Source organism: Pipistrellus hanaki (assembly GCF_964339955.1).
Source record: "Pipistrellus hanaki genome assembly, chromosome: 8".
In the NCBI taxonomy this organism is placed as follows: domain Eukaryota; kingdom Metazoa; phylum Chordata; class Mammalia; order Chiroptera; family Vespertilionidae; genus Pipistrellus; species Pipistrellus hanaki.
Genome location: NC_140510.1, coordinates 50,735,105 through 50,758,992, shown reverse-complemented (window position 1 = coordinate 50,758,992; position 23,888 = coordinate 50,735,105). Strand labels below are relative to the sequence as shown.

Here is a 23,888-nt window from a genome sequence, read left to right as displayed (position 1 = left end):
TTATGTGAGTCACACCTTCTGCAAGGATTACTTGTCAAAGTCAAAATTATAAATTCAGAACTTCAACTATCCATCATCAGGGTGGGTTTAGAAAGTTTTTTTTAGCTTCATTCAACCTAGAGCAGTGCCAAAGCCCAGCACATCTGTGTTTATTTAGTCTTACACTTCCCATAAGTTATAACTATTTACAAGAAAGATTGGCTATAATCCAAATGCAACATTTTATTATTACATGGAAGTTCACCCTAGAATTCTAAGTTATGCTGAGAGCCTCCAACGAAGTCCTGACAACATTTCCAGTGGCTCAGGTGAACATCTAGGCTGAATCTTCATTTTGAAGAAATTCTTCCTATAGCATATCTTTCTGTAGTGAAGCTCTGTCATATTTACAAATGTATCCTAAACTTTAGTGGTCCACTTATGTCTGTAAAATACTCTAGAATCCATTTATCAACCTCTGACCCATATGAAGATCTCTACAGAATTCTTAAAAGATGGCTAATCCCCTTCTCCTTCAAGTATCTTCCTCATGAAACTGCTCATTCCATTGTTAGAAAATAAGAGCTGCTAGAAGACATTTTTTAAAAAACGTTAAGTCAAATCTGACTTCATACCTGGTTCTAACCCTCTGTAGTTGCACGAGGTAAGGGGAGACTATTCATATTTGATTTCTCTTACATATGAAAGTCCTTCAAACATTGCAAATAATTGCTATATCTAATCTGGGAGTCCTTTCTCCAGCAAACCACATGCAAATCCTTTTGTCAGTTATGAGCAGCTTCATTTCTCTCTCCATCCTGATCCCCAAAATGTTTATGGTTTGTTAAAGCTATTCATAAAGTTTAACCCAAAAGTAAAGTGCAACTTTAACACAGAGTACAACAAAGTGGACATCATTCTTTACTAATGAGTCCTAAGGTTATGCATTCATTTTTAGCCATGACTTCACTATGCTGGTTCATATTAAACTTGTGATTGAATATTAACTCCCATGAATTTTTATTACAATTCCTGCCAAGCTAGGTCTCTCCCATTTTATATCTGTGTTAGGTATTTATCTTTTACATACAAATGTGGGCCTCTATATTTATTTCTATTCAATGTCATCTTGTTCATCTTTACCCATGATTCCATCTTGTCAAACTAATTTTGCATCTGCTATCTACTACATTAGCCATCTCTCCTGGGTTTAATTCTAATCTACCTAATATCCTATCAACTGCATGAAAATAATTTGACAGAAATCAGGTTGGCTCATAGTGAGCAAGAGATTCTTTCCAGAGTGCTCACAAACTGCTTGATCAATGATGAACTTATTGCGCGGCTTTCACTGTAAAGCTTTCCAATCTGTAAACTCTGTAGCCCAGTCTCCCCGCTTTGAAAATCAAGGCATTTTTCTTTCCCTAATTGCCTGGCCCTCCTCCTATTTTCTGTACACTTGCAAAGATAACTGACATCTACAATTTTCTCCGTACTCTGGAATGTGATTAATCTCAGTCTGGAGCCTGAATTCACTTGGAAGAGCTAGGTTTTGTCTAACTACCCTCATCTACTTTCAACTGCAATTTTCTCTTTGTTTTTTTTGTTCAAGACCTAAGGCTTGAGTTTCTTAATTTAAAAATCATGTGAGAATGACATTATCTTCTTTGTTTCAATCTTTGTTGTTTGAAAGCCAAGCTTGTTCAGTTTGTGTGGAAACAAAACATTCGTGAAACAGTTCTGACATGTCTTATACTATCTTTAAGCATCAAAGGAAACTTGCTAAGCAATTTGCCCATATTCTTATGTTATCCAGGTGCTTTTTGTAAAAACAATTGTTGTTTTTCATTTAGAATATTTAGAACATCTATTATCTATCTACCTACCTACCTACCATTTATTTATCTTTTACATTTTTACTTTGTTCAGTATATATTCTTCCATCTCTTGATTGTGTACTTCTCTAATTTGCACTCTTAAGTGAATTCAAATATTTGCAAATTGCATTTTTTGCTTAATTATTACTAACTTCATTTCAGAAATTTTACTTTTTAGTGCTGTAGTTTCCATTTGATTGTTTTAATTGAATTTATTGGGTGGCATTAGTTAATAAAGTTATACAGGTTTCAAGTATGCAATTCAATAATACATCATCGGTATATTGTATTGTGTTTACCACTTCCAGTCAAATCTCCTTCCATCACCTTTTAATCCCCCATTACCTTCTTCTACCTCCCCAACTTCCCTCTGGTAATCACTATACTGTTGTCTGTGTCCATGAGTCTTTCATCTTTCATCTTTCTTCTCTCTCTCTCTATCTCTCTCTCTCTCTCTCTCTCTCTCTCTCTCTCTCTCTCTCTCTCTCTCTCCTTCTCTCTAATTAGATTTCAGTTGCTGATTAAATTATCTTTCCTATCCTTTCATTCTCATTCTCCACCTTTGCTATACATATATCTGAATCGATTTCAGAGAAGGGAGAGGTAGAGAGAGAGAGAGAGAGAAACTTCAATGATGAGAGATAATCATTGATCAGCTGCCTCCTGCACACCCCCTAGTGGGGATTGAGCCCAAAACCCGGGCCATGTGCCCTGACCTGGAATTGAACAGTGATCTCCTGATTCATAGGTCGACGCTCAACCACTGAGCAACACCAGTTGGATACTTTTTTAGCTGTATTAATCACGGGCATTTAAAGTGTGTGTTAGCTAATTCCTGCATCTGGATCTGAGTTGTCTACTTTTTCTCTTGCTTTCCAGTTATGTAGTCCTGTTTTGGTAGGACTAGTGAAAATTTATCAAATGTCAGGTGTTATGTTTAAAAATTGAATCCTTTACCCTAAGCTCCTTACCACTGTCATATGATAAATAAATTCCTCCTTATTGATAAGAATTATGGACCAAATAATAGTTAACTTCATTGGTTCAGCATCATTCTGAGGTAGGGAATTATTGGTAAAGAAAGTGAAACACATTTTTTATTCTCATATCTTTTGGAGCATTAGGCTTTTAAACAAACATTATTGTCGAAATGTGGTAACCAGTTTGGCTGTTAAGAAGGGAAAATGCCAGCTGGCATTTTCCGCCCAGTGTTGCGCTCTTGATTGGGCTGCCGTGGCTCATATTTTCAAGCTGGAAATTAAAAAATTTTCAGTTCATCTAAAAGTCATCAAGATTAAACAAGCTGAGTTAAGTGAGAAATCTGGCAGACATCTTGATAAAAGTGCCAGTTTACAAATTCATAGTGGTAAAAGCAAAGATGTTATTTGGGGCACCGCCTTCCTGTTATCAAGGAATCTAAAAAAAAAAAAAAAAAAAAAGATGTCAGAAGAACATTTATTGTGCCTGCATATAAATGGAAAATTGAGAATTGAGTGCCCTGTTGGGCTAGGTTATGGCAAAGTTTGCCATGCCCTTCCACAGAAGTAGAGTGAATAGTGTGTTTACTAACTAGACCTCCTGTAGATTAATCTTCCTGAGAGGTCAAAACACTTACGTCTGCCAAGTACATAATCACTGTTTCTGGATCCTGCCAGCCAGACATCAACAAATGCTGCTAAATCTCTCCTTTTTCCAGACTTCACTCAGACCATCACTCCCTGCTGAGTATAGCTGTCATTGGCATGCTGCAAGGTCCACAGTTACATTAAGCTGTGTATTACATTACATTTTGATCAGTAGTTTCTTAATAGAAGATGAAAGATACCCAGTCTTTATTTATAGCATAGATTAAAATTATGATTTGGGTTGGATCTGGCTGAAGTTATCAAATATATTTCATAATATTTAGCATCTTTTAATCATAATTACAGAATGTATCATTTGATTCCTAGATCCCCAAATTCATGGGCAAAAAAATATCTTTAGGGCCTGCAATTATCGTGTTTTTTTTGCAATTAATTGGATTTTTATAATGTCTGAATTAATATAAGAATATAAATAGACAATATTAATGCTATTTAAATTAATTTAAAAATAAGATGGTTTATTATTTAAAAATATCCTGTTACAATTTTATGACACCATCTTCTGACTATAATCTAAGAGGTCCCTTGACTTTTAAAAAGATAATTAGTTGCCATTGTCATTATAAAAATCCATGTACATTTGCTCCTTAGAAAGTCAAGGATTTATTGAGAACAGCCGGTCATCAAAGTAAAAATCATGGTTTTGCCAAACAAAGATTCTTCTGCATTTTTCCATGTTTGTGTGTAAAATAGCACATGATCTTACTCTTTGCCTCCCTTATCTTTCTTCCTCCAATTAAATTTCCCCTTGTTTAAAACCACTGTTTAAAAGATTTCAAATCAGTTAGCCAGGGCATCTAGAAGTTGCTAAGGGAAGTCTTTAAACTTAGATACTGTGCTTCTGGTTGCACAATAGACATACAGAAATAAAGATACGGATACACATTTCAATTCTCACAAAAGGGAGTAGCTTGAGGAACTGGGAAACTTAGAATTGTTGTAATATATACATTGGAGTAGCTTAAGAAAAGATGGCCCAGAGCAATTTGCCTTCTCCTGTTCCCTGATACCCAGGTTGTGACATCTGCTGTTGAGAGTGTTAAAATGAAAGGCACAATACACTTCAAAACGTATGCATTAAGGTAATCTTCACTTTAATATTTCTGGGTACCCAGGAGCTTATCCAGTCACCCTTTTGAACCCCAGGAAATAGACTCCAGCAGGTGGCTCCAGCAGCACTGGGGGCTTGGAGAACTCAGGACCTGGTGCCCACGCAGGGAACATGGGTTCTGAGAGCCTAGCCAGGCCCCTGAGCAGGCGCGCTCCTGTCTTGCCTTGCTATTAGAACCGTCCCTGCTCTGCTTTGGTTGTGATCGTGTTTGCCTCCTAGAGTAGCTATCTGGAAAGATGTTGCATTTCTTGGGAAAGAAAAGCCATTATGTGGATTGTTAATTTTAACAGGCAAAAGAGGGTGAAATATTAAATGTGAAAAACAAAGTGCACATGACGGAGAACGCTATGGAAAGTCAGAAGGCAGAAAGGGAAGAACTCGGCCGCCTTCGGACGGCATGGCGACTCAGAGCCGCTGCAAGCAAGCCGGTGAAACAGCAGTGGGAAGCGTTCAAAGAGCAACTGAGGAAGGTGAGGGAGCACGCAGTGGGGGACATTCAGTCTTCAGAAGATAGATATAGAGACAGTAAAGCAACAAGCAGACTGTCAAATTACAGCGGGAAGGGTAGGGAGATCTGGGGGAGAGAATAGATCAACCGAAGGACTTGTATACATGCATATAAGTACAACCAATGGACACAAAACTCTGGGGAGGGAGAGTTTGTAAGATATGTACACAGATAATAATTTAATTAAAAAAATGCAAAAAAAAGAAGAAGAAAGAAAGAAAGAAATGAAATCCTGGCACATGGTACAGCACGGAAGAACCGTGAAAACATTATCCTGAGTGAAATTAGTCAGATACAAAGGGATGAATATGATATTCTGCTTATGTGAAGTACCTGGAGGAGACACATTCAGACTAGAAGTCACCAGGGGCTGAGATGAGGGTGGGAATGGGAGTTAGTGTCTGATGGGTACAGAGCTGCATTAGGGATGATGAAGAAGTTCTGGGCTGGACGGTGGTGATGGTTGCACACCCATGTGAATGCTAATGCCACCGAACTGCACACTTAGACATGGTTAAAATGCTCAGCCGTGTTATGTCTATTTACCACAATAAGACCAAAAGAGGGAAGGGAAACCGAGGGCTCATGCTTTTCTTCATTAATGGGGTTTAGAACCAGGAGCTCACTTGAGGTCATGGGAATTCTCATGGGATTGAAAAGTTTAACGACACACCATGTCATCACCAGAATGACCATAGTGTATTTGCTGATGGTGGCAAAGAAAACATACGCTTAACCATCCCATGTTTATTTCAGACTACTCACAACTTAAAACTTCTTCAGGAAGCACTCATGCCTGTGTCTGCACTTGACCTTGGCGGGAGCCTCCAGACCATTCTAGGTCTGAGGAAACACTGGAAGGCAATGAAGCCTCAGTTCCAGGTAAAGCAACAAACGGATTGACTTGGGTGAATGGAAAACATTTTTTAACCATTTGATTGCAGATTACCTAATTAATTTTAACAGACTGGTGAATTACTTTTTTTTTTTTTAAGCATTGCTTGTCTAAAAATCCACTTGAAAACACACTTTTCTTATGTGTGTTTTTTTTCTCTCTCACTATTTTGTATTTAATGATACACAAATATTTGGGCTGTAAAATGTCCTAAAGGTAGTCCTATCTTAGATGATTTTAATTTGCATTAAATTATTTTCTTATTAATGTAATCAGCATACCTAAATGCACTGTAGTCATTTTCTAAGGGTTAGAGTCATCTCTGAACAAGGATGGGCACCCGCTGACACAGAGGCTAAGCTGCCCTCTGCCCCTGAAATGTCCTAAGTGATGTCACTGTTTCCACTCTCTGGTGCCTACCGCCTTCCCAGGAATTTTGCTGTGCTCACCTATTTCCCTCTGAGAGCTCTCAGGATGGGAGAGAGAAAACCATGAGTCATGCTCCCAGCCCCTGGCTGCTAATGCATTCCATCCCTCCACCTGCTGCCACTCCTAAACTCAGGACAACTGCCAAACATGGTCACCAGGCATGTAATCCTCCCGACTGGATTACAAAGTTAAGATACCTGTGCTTCTGTTTGTCAAAACGTTGTAAGTGTTGGCTATAAAGAACCCCAGAGTTAGAAGACCGAGGGTTCTTTTACAGAATATCTAATTTACATAAATTTCCCACAAACCTTCATAGTATATAATCAACCCCCCAACCCCTCACCCCCATCTCCCCCAAACACACAAACATTGTAGCCCACAGTGAACTCTTAGAAAATCCAATTAACCTACATGTGAGGTTTATTGATGTGCCCTGTGTTGCACGCTTATTTGCATTTAGTGTGTGCTTGTGTGTACCTGCCCTACACATGCAAGAGTGTGCGTATGTGCAAACTCCTCTACATTAGCTTCTGTCTCGCTTCTTTAGCTCTGTCTCTGTGATATGCATATTTTTTGATGCCCATCTGCTTGATTTAAACTTGAAGACCTTAATTAGGTCACTCTTCTGCAAATTATTTCCTTAGCCTAAATCATTTCCACTATTTTTATCTTTGCTGTAAGATCCAAAATTATAGTAGCTTCCTCTCTGAGTAGTCCATACTTTGCAAATTCTACCCCAGGATCTGGAACTACATGAGGGATGTATGAGTAGTGCTGGGTAAAAGGGAAGGCAGTTTATCCCTCCCTAATTGAGATGGCTATTTGTGGATTCAGGGGCGGCCACTTTTGAAGCAGCATATCTAGCTGTGCTACTCAGCTGTGGTTCATTCTGATCATTCTTTAATCACGAGGACAAGCAATTCCCCTATATATTTTTATACTTTGTTTCTTTTGGTGTTCTTACCAGACCACCTGATTCTAAATATCAGAGAGGCTCATGGCTTCATTAAATATCTAGTCATGGCTGATTTGGCTCAATGGACAGAGGGTTCCTAGGTTTGATTCCTAGGTTTGATGCCTGGGTCGTGGGCTCAATCATCAATAGGGGGCATGCAGGAGGCAGCTGATCAAAGATTCTCTTTCATCATTGATGTTTCTGTCTCTCTCTCTCTCCCTTCCTCTCAGAAATCAATAAAAATATGTTTAAGAACTATTTATGAAACACATTTACTTAGCAGACAACTAGAATATTTGGTGAGCTATAGAAATACATGACCTTTCATTTCACCACCTAACTTTTATATACTTTTTTTTCATTGCTCACACACACACACAAAAAAAAAATCTGAGAAGATAGGGATGGAATAATATACTCCTAGCATTAAACACAATACCTGAATTTACAGGAGAGGGGCGGGGGGGTGAGGCCCACAGAAGTTGTTGTTAACAAATGAGAGAAATGGTTGATTATATAGATCTTCATATAGTCCATTATTAAGTAAAGAGCTCTCTGAAAGTTGGATTTCTTTTATGGTTATCAACATTTTAGCAACTGAATGATGAGGTCGAATACATTGTAAAAGAATCAGAAGAGTTAAATGGCAAAGGTGCCCCTGTGAAAGAGAAGTACCAACAGCTGAAGGACCTCATTCAACTCCATCAAAAACAGAAAGAGAGGATCCAGGACTATGAGGACATCCTGTATAAGACAGTCCAGTTCCACCAAGTCAAGGAAGAGGTGAGCCTTGCCATAGATGTCTGCAAGACCCTCCGTTCCAAAGTAGAATATAAATCATTATATAAGTAAAAGCCACATTGCTTACTCTATTAGCAGCTTTTCACCTCTGGCCTCCAAGGTCTCCCTCACTGTACCTCTGTCCTCCCTTATATTTCAGCCAAACAGCTCCTCTCGGTCCATCAGAGATGGTGCACATGTCTCCAACTCTTTGACTCCCAGGCTGCCATTACTTGACAGGCGTTTTTCTCTCTTCCTGACTCTCTAAACCCTGATTCTCCTGCCAAAGATCTTCCTCGCTTGGACTGACTTTCCTCTCTTCTAAATTTCTAGAACTCTCATTAGTTACTCCACTTATCTGTCATTGTAGCATCTTGATTTTTAATAATTTTTAACCCAAACTCAAGTGTAAGCTTTTTGAGTTGAAATTTGAATTTGAATTGAAAACAAATTCGATTTTTTTTTCTTTTTTGTATCTCAGGTACCTGACAGCATAGAGTATGCAGTAAAATTCCTTGTAGACGGATCACGAGAATTTTCGCTTCATGTTGCACAGTGTTTTATAAAGTATCATACTTTAAAAAGATATTAACTTGTAAGAACATGTAATAAATAACTTCAAAATGCAATGGATATTTAATTTTAAAGTGTGCCTTTAACATTTATGTAAAACATTTTTTGTAGTCATTCAACAGAAACTTATCTGGCCACTGGGTAAAGCTAGCAATAAAACTACTGGTCTGCAATGTGTTAATAGCCTTTATTAACAGAAAATAGAGATGTATTGGTATCTCTTTAAAACAGCCTCTGAACTTACTCAGGTCATAGACCTAGATATTCTTAAGGTTTTAGACTATAACCAAAAAAGAGTGTTTTCTTCTTTAATAGAAAGAAGACAACATTAGCCCCTCAGGTTTACCTTATAGATTTGCAGCATTGTAACTCTTTTTAAAAAATATATTTTATTGACTTTTTACAGAGAGGAAGGGAAAGGGATAGAGAGATAGAAACGTTGATGATAGAGAAACATTGACCTCCTGCACACCCCCTACTGGGAATGTGCCCGCAACCAGAGTACAGGTCCTTGATTGGAATCGAACCTGGGACCCTTCAGTCCGCAGGCCGACGCTCTAGCCACTGAGCCAAACCGGTTAGGGCAGCATTGTAACTCTTATTTGGTTATACCGCTAATAATTATAGATGGACTTGGCAGCATTTGACCAGCTAGGAAAATATGTAATAGGAAATAGGCTTTAAAAATCTGTCTCCAGCCGAAACCGGTTTGGCTCAATGGATAGAGCGTCGGTCTGCGGATTGAAAGGTCCCGGGTTCGATTCCAGTCAAGGGCATTTACCTTGGTTGCCGGCATATCCCCAGTAGGGGGTGTGCAAAAGGCAGCTGATCGATGATTCTCTCTCATCGATGTTTCTAACTCTCTATCCCTCACTCCTCCTCTCTGTAAAAAATCAATAAAATATATATATATAAAAAATTTGTCTCCATAAAAATGAAACACAACTTAATTGTAAATGCTTTGTATTCCAGCTTGAACATCTCAAATCAAGAGAACTGGAGTTTCTAGAGCAGCCAAAGGAACCGGATAACGCGCACAATGTCCAGGTTCGCCTCCGTCGCTCTCAGGAAGAGCAGGCACATATAGACCATCTCCACAAACTGGCCCTTTGCCTGGGAGTGGACATCATCTCCTCAGTGCAGCGGCCGGTAAGCCACTCAGAACACCATCACTCATCCCTAATTATAGCTGGGGTGTCATAGCGGAGAAGCCAGGCAGACTGCCTGGTGTGTGTTACATTTAAGAATGCATTAAAACACGGGGCAGTTATCGGTGGTGAGTTTCTACCATCTATAACAAAAGAAAAACATTTTAAGAAGAAAAATATGATTATAAAAGTCTTTTTTAATATATCTATTTTCATGCTAATTTAAAAAATTGTAGAGATGTGTTTTCTAATATAGCAGTTAGATTTTTTTGCATTTGAAATGTGCTCAGTGCAACTAAGGAACTAAACTTTTAATTTTATTTTTAAAGTTTACAATGTAGTTATTTAAATATGTTTGGAATAGCTTGGATATTTCCACTTTAAACTAGAGACTATGAAACTTAAATACAGATAAAGTATTTCTGATAGAAATGTAGCAAAAATTGAGAGGTGCTGTGAGTGTGAAATGTGTGCCAGATTTCAAGCACTTCGTATCAAAAAAACTTATTAATATCTTTATAGTTGGTTATGTGGTAAAATGTTGACATTTGGATCTAGTTGATTAAACTCTATTATGAATATTAATTTCACTTTTTTTTTTTTTTTTTTTTTTTTACTTTTTAATATGACTACTAGAAAATTTAAAAGTATTCATGTGGCTCCTGTCTTACTTCTTGGACAGTATGCCGTGTTAGCAGTGCAGGTCTGGAAGGTATCCTAGAGATCACCTGGCCCAGGACCCTCACTTTATAGATGAAGAGCCTGAGGCCCAGAGAAGCTGCTTTAGCCATAAAAACCCATCATGAAAGAGCCCCCTGGTGGAGGCCAAGGGCTCTGGGCACCATCTTTGAACTGTTTGATTCCACAGGATGGGTGAACCTTACAAAGGTGTCTAATGACAAGGAAATCATTCCAGACCAAATTTTCATAAACAGCACATTGGGCTCTGATGCAAAATATATGTATATTTGAACTTGAAATTATTATATATATATACTGATTGGCCAGATTATTATGATCTCTGAATGCATAATAATCTGGCCAGAGTATATCCTATATAATAAAAGGCTAATATGTAAATTGTACCCTTGAACAGGAGTTCAACCAGCAAGCAGGCTGGCCAACTGCTCATGTCTCCTCCCCCTGGCCAGGCTGGCTGAATTCCTCCCCCTGGCCAGGCTGGCTGGACATCACCCATGCACAAATTCATGCACTAGGCCTCTAATATATATATTAATGCGCGCGCGCGCGCGCGCGCACACACACACACACACACACACACACATACACACACACACTGAGTGGCCAGATTATTATGTGTTTAGAGATCATAATAATCTGGCCATATATATATTCTCCTCAGCCTAGCCTGCACTGTCTCCAATCAGGAACCCCTCAGGGGATGTCTGATTGCCAGTTTAGGCCCGATCCCCAGGCAGTTGGACATCCCTACCACAATCCTGGACTGCTGGATCCTAACTGCTCACCTGCCTGCCTAACTGATCACCCCTAACTTCTCCCCCTGCCAGCCTGATCATCCCTCACTGACTCTGCCTGCTGACCTGATCACCCCCAACTGCCTTCCTCTCATCCACAGCCTGCTATTCAATCATTTGGTTGTCCCTCTCTAACCACCCTCTGCCAGTCCGGTTTCCCCATGCAGCCTGCTATTCAGTCATTACTGTTACTGTGATGGAGTCCCAGACAATTTCCATATTCCTCTATTATTAGTATATATATATATATATATATATATATATATATATATCTCCTCTATTTCCTGTAAACTCCCAATTTAAGGGAAAGATTATCTTTATTCTGTAGAATATTAATTGAAATAATGGACAATTTTATTTTAAAGTTTATTTAAGTATCCACTAAACTCTATGGTATGTACTGAACCTGAAGTGTTGTGTGTGGTTTTTTTTAATTAAAAGATCTAGGAATAAAAATATCTGCTAATGCAATCTAGTTTTACCAAGAAGGGGCTTTTTAAAAAAGAGTTTTATTTTATTAGTAAATTTACTTTAAAAAGAAAGAAGTAAGACGCCTCACTTTGCACAAATATGCAAATTGTTCTCCAGTCTCCTCTGGCCTTGGCCCTGGCAGCCCTCTGCCGAGGGGAGATTGGAGGGAGCACTTGCATAATGAACCTGAGCTGAAGCTCCGGTTGACAGGAAAATTACTGCGCAGAAGCCAAATGTTTCTAATGCTTGATTTCTGCCTTTTGAGGTAAAAATTACACCTTGTAATGAGTGGTGTCTCTGAGGAGCTAGTGTGATGTGCAGGCTTCAAAACTGAAGTTTCAAGAGTGGAATTGGAACAGTTCGCCTTTCCCACCATGCTGGGTGCCTGGCTTCTTTGCGAAATCCTTATATTCAGATATGCTGAAGGTATTTCAGGAGCCTGTTTTTTAAAATGTCATTCGTGAGTTTCACAATGCAGGTAAATAGCCTACTTGTCGCCCCACTGCTTTGCCTGTTCCCTTTGTTACTGCTATTTCTCTTTCCCTTTCAGAGCTGTGCTAATGTGTCTGCAAAGAACCTGCAGCGGCAGCTGGACATCCTTGAGGGGGAGAGCATGGACTGGCGAGCCAGAGCCGAGGAGCATGGGCGGGCCCTGGCCGGCAGCTTGCAGTACTGTGCCACGAGGGATGAGATAAACGAGGTGGGTGGAAGGGGTCAGACCGACACATTACCAAGAGCCTCTCTGAGCCAATACTTGTCTCAATGTTTGTGTTTGCACGTATACACACACATAGAATCAGAAGACTTTCTTTACACTCTTGACATTGAAAAATTTTTTTCCTCTCACCAGAGGATATTTTCCATTGCTTTTCAGAGAGAATTGAAGGGGAAGAGAGAGAAGGATGGGGGAGGGAGTGAAGGAAGGGGAGAGAGAGAGAGAGAGAGAGAGAGAGAGAGAGAGAGAGAGAGAGCGAGAGAGAGCGCATTGCTGAAAGAGACACATCAACTGGCTGCCTCCTGCAAGTGCCCTAACTGGGTACCTGCAACCCAGGTACATGCCCTTTGACTAAGAATTGAACCCTCAACCTTTAGGTGCATAGGCCGATATTCTAACCACTGAGGAATACCAGCCAGAGCACATTCTTGACTGTTAATCCACGGAGCAATGGTCTCAGAACTCAACGTTTGAGTAAACGTCAAGCTTCCAAACTTGTTGAAGTCAGTACCTTGTCAATGCATCGAAAAACCTAGAATTTAATGTTACAGTTTATTGAATACTTTTTTCTACCCCATGAAATGCTTATAGCACATATCTGCTGAGTGCATGCAGCCTGTCGGGGCAGGAAGGGTGACACTGACCCTTTGCAGTCAGCTCCGCCTGCAGAGGTTCTATTTAAGTGCCACTGACTCATGGTGGAGCAGATGCTAAGGGCCAGGAGAGTGGGCTCTTCGCCTCAGAGGCTACAAAGTCGAGTATCTGATTTTTTATTTATTCAGAATGGCTTTCCTGGCAAAAGAACTCCTAGAGAAAAATAATGAACAGATGAAAATTGTCCCTCACATCAATGCCCTCCTCTATCACATAATTCGACCTCCTCTCTCTCAATTCTACTTGACCCCCCAATCCCAGGTACACATTGGACCACAACCACTTGCCCTTCCCTAATTAAACTTTCCACTCAAAGCCCTACTTGTTCAGGATAGCAAGGGTCCCAATTCTCGACTGGGGGTTGACAGAACACAAGGTTCCATGATTTCAGATCTACCCCCATTTTCAGCAAAATGTCTTTGAGTCCATTAGTCACAAATCTATTAGGAAACAGGGTGGGGAAGAAGGAAGTAAACCTACTTGAAGGTTCTGTTTATGACCAGTTTATAGGATGTAGCCCCCAAAATCAAACATTATCAAACAACATTAGAGCATGGACTAAAGCATTTGTAACTGAACTTGAAGAGCCCTTTCCCGCAGGCCACACTTTCATAAACCACAGGGAAGGGCAGAGGCAAGCACTGTAGAAGGAAAGTAAGAGGGAGCAGAGCAGGAGAGGCCACTTGGATCCCATTCAACAGGAGGGAAGCAACAACTAAATCCCTCATGATGTTCATTTTAGCAATGCGCTACAGGACTATAGTTTCTACGCAGAAGATGTTCCAGAGAGTCATTCAGGGTTAAACTCATAGTGTATCCTGCCCACTAGGTAGTAGAATTGCCTCTTCTGCTTTCTGTACTGCCATTAACAAGGAAAGCAATCTTAGGAGAGCATTATTCTCCCCAAAGCCATACAATTTAGATTTGCAGCCATGAAAACAATGTGTTTACTATCTTTCCCAAAAATTATCATCTTTTCTTCTTCTTCCTTCTCCCCATCTTTCTTTCTTTTTTTTTCTTCTTTTTAAAAAAATATATTTTATTGATATTTTACAGAGAGAAAGGGAGAGATAGAGAGCTAGAAATGTCAATGAGAGAGAAACATTGATCAGCTGCCTCTTGCACACCCCCTACAGGGGATGTGCCCGCAACCAATGTACATGCCCTTGACCAGAATCGAACCTGGGACCCTTCAGTCCGCAGACCGACGCTCTACCACTGAGCCAAACCGTTTCGGGCTCCCCATCTTTCTTTTCCTCCTTCCTCCTTCTCCTCCCTCCTCCTTTCCTCCTTCTCCTCCCTCCTCCTTTTCTCCTTCTTCTCCCTCCTCCTCCTCTTCTTCCTCCTCCTTCTCTCCCTCCTCCTCCTCCTCCTCCTCCTCCTCCTCCTCCTCCTTCGTGGTAATTTTTTTGTCTTGCTGAAAATTGCTCTTCCTGCTGGGATATCCAGCCTCTACAGAAACCACAAGTGGAGCTGGCTAAGGCTTATTCCCAGTCCCTTACTGCTCAGTTTCCACCTCCCTGAAGCGCTGTGGCACTTGTGGTGCTGGGTCTCCCTGTTCAGGCCCTTCCCACAGTGGGTTCTGTTTATAGGGCCGCCTTGTGATGAGCCCGTGCTGGGAGCCAGCTGGCCAGGACAGCAGATCACTCTTCCAGTCATAGTAGGGATGCCCCAGGATTGTCTGTACCTTACCGGGAATGAGCAACCAGATACGTGCAAGCTTGCTTTAGGAGTCAGGTGTCACTCTAACATGATCTTAAATATTAAGAGACCTGTTCTTCCCGTTTGCTTCTACTTCAAACCCCACTAATCTTTGATGTAGGTTATACTTTCACGTTTAAAGGGTGTTTGAACATCATCAGTCCTTTCTCCCCTTTCCTTTCTTGTAGAGATATATTAGGCATGTCACAGTGTAATGTCTACGCTTTGGCCTTTCCAATCATGAGCCTACAAGGGAAAGTAATTAGAAGTAATATTTTCAGTGCCCTTTAGTAAAATAAAGATATGCGTGTTCTAGTTTGTATTATGAACATCAGAGTGCAAATAGGTATCTAATTCAAAGTGAATATTTGACACCTAGACAGTTTTATTATTTTTATCATCATTAAAATTTTGATATAGTTACTCCAAACATTTTGTAAAACTAAAAGCAACATGTTCCATTCTTCTTTCTTTCTTTCTTCCTTTCTTTCTTCCTTTCTTTCTTCCTTCCTTTCTTTCTTTCTTCCTTCCTTCCTTCCTTCCTTCCTTCCTTCCTTCCTTCCTTCCTTCCTTTCTTTCTTTTTTCTTTCTTTCTTTCTTTCTTTGTATAAAAAAATACAATTGGGTACCTTAACATGCATAGCATTTGACTTTTTAAGTTGATTTGAAAACATGTTTTTCTTCTAATATTTCATTCTTTTCTTAAAGGGCTTCTTGCAAGTTCACAGACTCTGAGTTGAAATGAGTTTGTATGATCTGATACAATAACAGTTAATTTGGTCATTACAAGAATTACTTTCTTGATGTTGCCATAACTAACTTATATGGTTTTAACTACATGAAAGGCCCTTAGAAAAGGATGTGGTATCTCAAGGCAAAATAAAGTGATATGTTCTAAATGTGATTTTTAAAAATGTGATGTGATAATTTCTTAAAGACAAAGGATCATGGTTTTGTACCTTGATTATCTTTGGTTAAAATATTAATTTTTAAATTTCATATGCCAAATGACATGGGAAATTATGAAAATTCATTTTCTCCATGTCTTCCTACTAGAGAACACAGCCTTCAGACTGACATATTTTGCGTTTTTTTCTCTCACCCATTTCCCATGAAGATATGCTTGTATGCATGAATGTTGAATTTCATTATGTTTTATTGCTTGACAATATAAATAAGCTATTAATACACAGAGCATTGTAGACATTCTCTGCCATATTACGTGACAGAACACCATTACTCATTCTTTACCATCTTCATTTAGAAATGTAATAAGTTAATATTGAGCATGTTTTTTCCTTGCGATCTGATAAAAAAATTACCTCTACATTTACATGATGTTAATGGAAATTTGTAGCTAGAGTCTCATTGTAAACCACAATTACTTTGCTGAAAAGAATAGTAATGACAGAATTGGGTTGCTATCCATTTTCTCAAATTTGCAATCAGAAGCTTTCATATAATGATGTTACTTAGCCTGAAAATTTTTTTGCACTGTAGCAACATCTTACCATCAAAAAGGAAACAAAAAGACTATCATCTGTCTATCTATCTATCTACCTACCTACCTATCTTTCTTACCATATGTCAGAGTTTTTGTTCCATGGATACAAGGCAGATTAGAAATGATAAATTAGAATAGGGGAATGGCGCAGCTATAGACACATATATAATAATTAAGTCTTCTGACATTGCATGGTGATTTGCCATTGACAAAATGACCATGGGCAGTCACCTTGTAGCAAGAAAATAAGCAGAAAATGTGTGTATAAATGAATAAAACACCTGATGGGGGCAGCACAGAAAATTCTTATTTTTTGTAGATTGATAAACTTAGTTCATTATTTTAAGAGAAAACCTAAGTTATTGTCATTTAGCAAATATCAGCATGGCCACCTGTGGTGGAGGGAAGGTCGTAAGAATGCAGAAGCCTCGGGAATCAGAGCCTAGGGAAGGTTAAAGCCCCTGGGACTTCAGTCACAGCCACTACCGATTGTCAGGCCCCACCCTGGGTCCATTCAATGACATGGATAAATGAATAGGAACTATTGTGATTTGTTCTGAGAACGTCCATTTCAGATGGTTAAAATCTGTTAAAGTTTGGTGTTTTACATCTGAAAAATGCCTCTTCTTTCTAAAGGATATAGAGAGCTAAATTATAACATAGTTATATTCAGAAAATAGCACTTAAATACATGATGGACACAAATCATGCAGGGTAGATAAAATGGGCACTACTGGGACATGCTGCTATCTCTAATTTAAAACGGAGCAACTCTCTCCTCTTTCCAAAGCCCCCCCACCCCCCTTTCTGCCGGTACAAGACTGGCTATAAGCACAGCAAGACAGTGCTGCAGTTGCTTTATGGAAGAAGGGCAAGAAAGTCTTATCCCGAAATCTCCCCAGTGCTAAGGCTTAATACTCTGCCATTACGACTGTAAAACAAATCATTCCGGTTAAATTGTGAGTCTTTGGGCCCCTTCATGTCAAATGCAAGCATCCCTGGGAGATGACAACAGTACAGCTTTCTCTCCCCAAAATGAGCATCAATCAGAAAGCTTTTGTCTGGATTGGGCACAATGGTGGGCAAGAAATGAAGCTCATGAAATGGACATTAAAAGAAATGGACTTCTTGTTCTGCGTTTTTACTTCTGGCCAAACATGTGCCACAGTTCTAATGAAAGGCTTTTTGTGAAACGTATTTCCTTAGTTTTAAAATGTCCCACGTCCCCTACATAAATTGGCCTTGTCAGCAACAGGCTCACTAATAATACATTCTGGTGCCAACATTGCCTCAACCAGCACTAAGAATAGCAAACCAGTCTCGTCGTCGGCCTCTTTCCCTTCTGTTTCAACGAAGCTTTGTTCATTCCTAACCCTGAGAGAGGCTGACTGCTCCCTGGGACATTTGGTGACGATGCTCATTCTACTAATGTCAAAAGACCTACAGTCTTCCTATTCCTCCCTTAATTATAGCTATATTGACTTAATCTGCTTATTCTATAGCAAAGACGAGCAAGTGGGAAGGTAGGGATATCATACTATTCCCTAGGGTTGGGGGGGGGATCCCTCTGGTTTGCTTAAGACTTTCATAAATTTTTATGAATACGAATTGTAAAAACATTTAAATATTTCTGGGTGAATTTCATCTTGCCCCAAGCTTTGATGATTTCTGTGGCTTATGTGCTTCAGTTAAACAGTGGTTGTCTTAGCCATCGCCCCCATTCCCCTTTGTTGATGAGCTAGCTAAAGTTAGAAACAGCTGCATGAACAATGATACCACAGTGAAGCTGCCATGGCTCTCAATTCCTTTAAAAATATGATCCCAGGTTACGTGGGGATTAGATGTGAAGTTAAGTTTTCATATGGAAAGGTGCAGGTAAGAAAAGTATGCATGACTAGATTTCTTTTTGCTGAGAGATGATACATGCATGTTGCCTCCCACTTGTATCTGCAGCCGTCCTGAATCCCAGCTGGGAAAGGCACAGGATTTAAGATGGATTTCCAGTGGGACCCGAAGAGAAAAGTGCCAGCAGCTTTGTCAGAGGAGCTCATGTGTCAGAGAGAAGCCGATCCCATGTCACACACCCACAGTGCCATGAACATTCTTTGGCCTTTAGGTCATTTCCCGTGGAAGTGCTTACATTCTGAAACCCATGGAAGTGAAGTTGCACTCATTGGTTATCAGTCTTCAATTTATTCATCCAGAACAGACTTAAAAATTCATGGCTTAGAATTAAAGGGTTAGGATTAAGCCTTTCTCCATTCATCACATATTTTCAAATAGATGTTGATCTTTCCCATCTAAACAGCAGATGTAACCCAATGATGACAGGACCCCTCCCCTCTTCCTTTTCCTGGCCTGAAGTTCATAACATAGGCTAGGACAAAAGTAGGTTTATTTATTTCATATGGAAATAAAATAATTTGATAAGTAATAATACAAGGATAAACTGTTTTCATGTACTCACAAGTGTATTTTTTCCCCACACTGTATATGTCATGTCCCAGTAAGGGAAAAAATAAGAATAACATAATTAATTTTTAATGGAATATATTAGAAATAGAAAATGTTATTTTTACCTTATTTTTAAATTTAATTTTATTAAAAACAAAAAATTATTTTAATTGTGATAAAAAATAAACATAAACTTTGCTATCAACCATATTAAGGATATAGATCAGTTATATAAGTATATTCATGTTTTTGTACAACCACCTCCAGAGCTTTTTCATCATCTTAACAGGACACTCTGTATTCATTAAACTCCAACTCCCCATTAAGACCATGTTTCCTTAAAGATACAAGCGTTTCTGGTTTCTTTGAATGTGGTAGTTATTATACCAATAGTTGCTAGTTTTTACTTCACAGGAAAAAAGTTCCTTTCAAAGTTTTATGTGAATAATTCAGGATAAAGTCTTCTTATGTCTCAGCCCCATAAAATTAATCTCATATGTCTTTTCTTTCTAAAATTAAACATTCATTTTAAAACATCAAATGGCAAATAATTTAAATATTAATTGGTTATTTCATAAATATACTGAATATGATCTTTTAAATATTTTCCTGAGTTCTAATAGAGAAAACATTTTCAAATTTTGAAGCTATATTTCTTTCTGCTCCTTTAGAATATTACTGATTTATATATTTAAATGTGCTTTGTTTAGTTTGTAGCTTAAAACTAATGTTCAGCACTTTAATTTACCATATTAAAAAAAAAAAACAACGCTGAATAAATAGAGGTGTGTCAGATGAAAAACTTGTATCAGTATAATTTCCATGTATGTAGGTCTGCTAGGGCTTTATAGATAATTGTCTCCAAAATGTGTTAAAGGTAAGGTCAAAATTTTGTTTTTCTAGTATGCACAATTTGAAGTAAGCATTTTGAGAAAGCAAGCATTTTCTAAGGCAGGTATTTCTTTCTATAAGTTTAAAATCTAGCAAGTAGACAGCCTTTATTCTCTCCCGAATAATTTATTTGCTGTCATTGAAGAGAATTTTAATGTTTTCTTCACTTTCCTTATCATAGCTCAAATTTACCAACCATGACATTGTTCATTCTTGATGTTAAAATGCTTGCATGTAATCTAAGGTTTACCTTTTCTCTGTACTTTTCTTTGCTGATAATATAAAAGGAGAGTGGTCTGCCAACATGTTTACTCTTCCTGAATATAGAGAAGGGCCCAGAAATAGTTTGTTCAAGGGAACTGGACTGCTAAAAATTTTGCTTCACTGGTAAAGTTGAACTGTTTGTTCTTAAGACTGTCACAATGTATCCCTTGTTCTCAGTGTTTAGCCAAATAGTTTGTTTTCATAGGTACTGGTTTGTGTTATTATTTTCTATCATTGCCTAAAAAGTTACTGAAAACTAGCAGCTTACTTCTTGCAATTGTCAGTTGATTTGGTAGTTTGTTTGTTTTTTGCTTTCCCTAGTGCTGAGTGATGAAGGCTAGAAGTTTAAAATGCCCTCACATCTTAAGACAAGTTGATAATGGTTGGTTATTGGGAGCCTATTGGAGGCGGCCTAAGACCTATGTCTCTCCCCTGGCTTGGTGCCTTAGTTCTCTGCCAGCCACATATCATTTGTTTATACACGTTAGCATTTTATAAGTGGTGACATCTGTTACTTAACTCTTTCATTTTGGAAGGACCTCTGAAGTCAATGGCCTATCGCTAAGAATTGAGTCTCTTCTGGAAACTGCTCAGGAGAAATAATTTTTTATGGTTTGGGGCAAATAAGTCCTTTTCCTACTAAATCTCAAAGTGGGTATCTTCTTTAACCTCACCAATATCCTATAATAGATGGTCCCAAGGTCAAAACTCCATTGACCTCTGCAACAGGAATAGCTCCTTGGAGCCTTAATCAATTTCTAGTTGGTGGCTGGAAGAGAGCTCTGGGAGCTGGAAATATTAATATTAACACAGAGAGAATGGAATAATGATACCAAATAAGTACAAATAGAAAAATAAGAGTTGTCTAAAGTTCACGATATCTTAAAAACATTGTTTGTTGGAGGCCAAAGGATGTTCTATAACAGTAAGGCTAATTATAAATTAAACTCTAAAAATACTGAAACAATTTCATAATTACTTATATTTTGGGGATATGTTCTAATTCACATTATATGTTCACTTACCAGACATGTTTTCTATTTAAAATCACTAAAAACATTTTAAAGATTATGAATATTTTGAAGTGTTTAGATATTTTCATTTTTACAAGTGAATATTACTGTTCTCATTTTAAGGAAATCACTTCTTTCTTTTTATTGACCTGCAGCTCAGAGAGTCATTCAAGGATATCAAAAAGAAATTTAACAATTTGAAGTTCAATTACACTAAGAAAAATGAAAAAGCTAAGAATCTGAAGGCTCTAAAATATCAAATTCAACAAGTTGATATGTATGCTGAGAAAATACAGGTAATGAAAAAAAAGTGTGTGTGTGTGTTTGCATGCACTACTACAGTTACTGCAAAATCATTTTGCATTTTAATTCTAGATGCCTAATCCTTGGGCTATTTTTTTTTATAGCATTGGGACTGAAAAGGTAGTTATCCATTTTTATAACAGTTTAAGTTTTTTTTATGTAAAATATATAATAAATTGATTTATCTTTGAAAGCAGCTCCAGAATGGTTTCTACCAAACCTACCTAGCCTCTCTGCTTCCATTCTTACCCCCAACACACACAAACATACACACTCACACATATGCACACACACACACACACACACATATGCACACATGCATCTACCTTTTGCACATCCTCTTTCCCCCCCTCACACCTGCTTGTGGAAGGGCCTTTCTACACCTACCTTGATTATCACATCTACAGACTAGATTATTTGAATGCCTTTTCCAAGAGACAGTGAACTTACTGAAGACAATAAAATATCTAATTTTATGATTATTATCTTATTTTTAATTATAGTATTATTCTCAAAATCTGGAATAGACCCTGGCCTGTAGTTAATTTTCTATATGTTTGCTGAATGCTGAATCAATATACTATCTAGAAGAAAGCCCATTCATCCAAAATTCATTTTAATAATTATAATTTTAATGTATTATAATGGAGGAAGCTTCAAATCGTTTTTCCAAGTGTTTCTCCAATATTTAATCATTAGCTAGCCTCTTAAATAAAAATTGAATTTTATTTTAAAGATTTTATATATTGGCACAGGTTTTGAAAAAGAAAATGGAAAAAGTTGAGAACAAGACTTCTGAATCTTTCTTAAATTACCCAAATAGTAAAGTTACAGTTCTTTTGGAAGCCATGAAGGATTTGAAAAAACATGTGGATGAATTTGATAAGGTTGTAACAGATTACAAGAAGAATTTGGACCTGACGGAGCACCTTCACGAGATGATAGAAGAGGTACCTGCTTACTGTTGTGGTGTCCATACTGTAATGCTGTCCTATAAAATCACTCTGATACTCTGTAACAATGCTATTGTAGCTATTCTTGTCATTAAGCCCATGCATCATTCTCCTTTCCATGCTTATTTATTTAGGACAATTTCTTAGAGTAGAATTGCAGAACCAAATGGGGTAAATGTTACAATATTTTGAGTGTATTGTCCAATTGCCCTTAGAAAGACTTGACTAACTTTCTCTTGCTAGCAACATATGAGAGTTTCTCATTTCTCTATAACCTTGTCAACTGAAGATGTTTAACAATCATGAAATTATGTTCACTGCTGGATATCTGTTTAAAACACCCAAAATGACTTATTTACTTCACAGAATATGAAAGTTTTTTTAGAAAGAAAGGGTGATACTTGAATTTTCAGGTATAAAAATTATTATTGGTGTTATTTTTGTTTTGTTAAAAGGTTAAAATGGAAGAGTATATGTAAACTATATAAAATTTGACAAGTTAAAATTATTTTCACACACATATTTGAATATATTTTTATTGATTTCAGAGAGGAAGGGAGAGGGACAGAGAGATAGAAACATCATTGATGAGAATCATTGATGGGCTGCCTCCTGCATGCCTTCTCCTGGGGATCAAGCACACAACCAGACATGTGCCCTGACTGGGAATCCAAGCATGATCTCCTGGTTCATAGGTCAGTGCTCCAACACTGAGCCACACCAGTGGGGCTACACACTTACATTGAAGAAACTCTGTACTCAAAGTTCTTGAGTGTTTTTTTGTAGCCTGTTATTATGAAATTAAAATAAAACAACAAACACCTCTATTTACCACTGATGCAGTAGAGTTTTTAGATTTAACACCATATTAAGAAGGATCCAGATAACCACTCTTCTATAACTCATAGGTTTGCTGTAGCTCTGTGGCACTTATTCAAAACTGGCTCATAACAAAGTCATGTGTTTCTATTTCCCACTCAGTGCAAGAGCTTGTGGCTTTGGTCAGACATGTTCCTTCCATCATGGTTATTTTTAGTGAAGAAACTCAGTTCTCCAGTGTGCTTTGAAAATACAATATGATTGTCTTCTATTACAAAATAGGTCAAATGCTATTCCTTAGATGATATTTCTTTAATCCATAGACTATATCTAATTCTTAAAAGAGAAGTCATTTGAGTGGTAATCAGGCAATACTTTATCCATTTATTGTTAATGGTTTCAATAAATTAGGCTGGATTTTGTGTTTGGGTTTTTAAATTTCCTTTTAGGTTATGTTTGGATATTTTAGTGCCATACACTTTTTATATTGCCTCTTCTTGCAAATATGCAACATTCCTCTTAAGAATTAGGCTTCAGACAAATTTAAGAAGGCAAGAAAATCAAATGAATTTTCATACTTTTTCTTATCTGACTCTAATACCCAAGTACAAAGTATATGATCATGTTTTGATATTTTTTATTAAAACTTAGAGATTCAAACTAATGTGAACATAAAGTTTGAGGAAATTTAAATTTGATACTTCAGTGACCAAAGCGAAGAACATTAGAATGATGGTGTCTTGTTAATC

At 38.0% G+C, this 23,888-nt stretch overlaps 1 protein-coding gene across 4 annotated transcripts in view; it reads left to right on the top strand.

The window, feature by feature from the left end:
* CCDC141 (coiled-coil domain containing 141) overlaps positions 1-23,888 on the top strand; it is a 165,203-nt gene that overhangs the window by 119,536 nt on the left and 21,779 nt on the right. For 3 of the 4 annotated variants that reach the window (XM_084892560.1, XM_084892563.1, XM_084892561.1), the window contains 7 exons: positions 4,904-5,083; positions 5,878-6,003; positions 7,995-8,183; positions 9,726-9,902; positions 12,419-12,568; positions 21,220-21,360; positions 22,123-22,317. In XM_084892560.1, coding sequence (XP_084748686.1) covers positions 4,904-5,083; positions 5,878-6,003; positions 7,995-8,183; positions 9,726-9,902; positions 12,419-12,568; positions 21,220-21,360; positions 22,123-22,317 — 1,158 coding nt within the window. The remainder of the gene's footprint in view (positions 1-4,903; positions 5,084-5,877; positions 6,004-7,994; positions 8,184-9,725; positions 9,903-12,418; positions 12,569-21,219; positions 21,361-22,122; positions 22,318-23,888) is intronic. The other variant, XM_084892562.1, reaches the window with a different exon arrangement.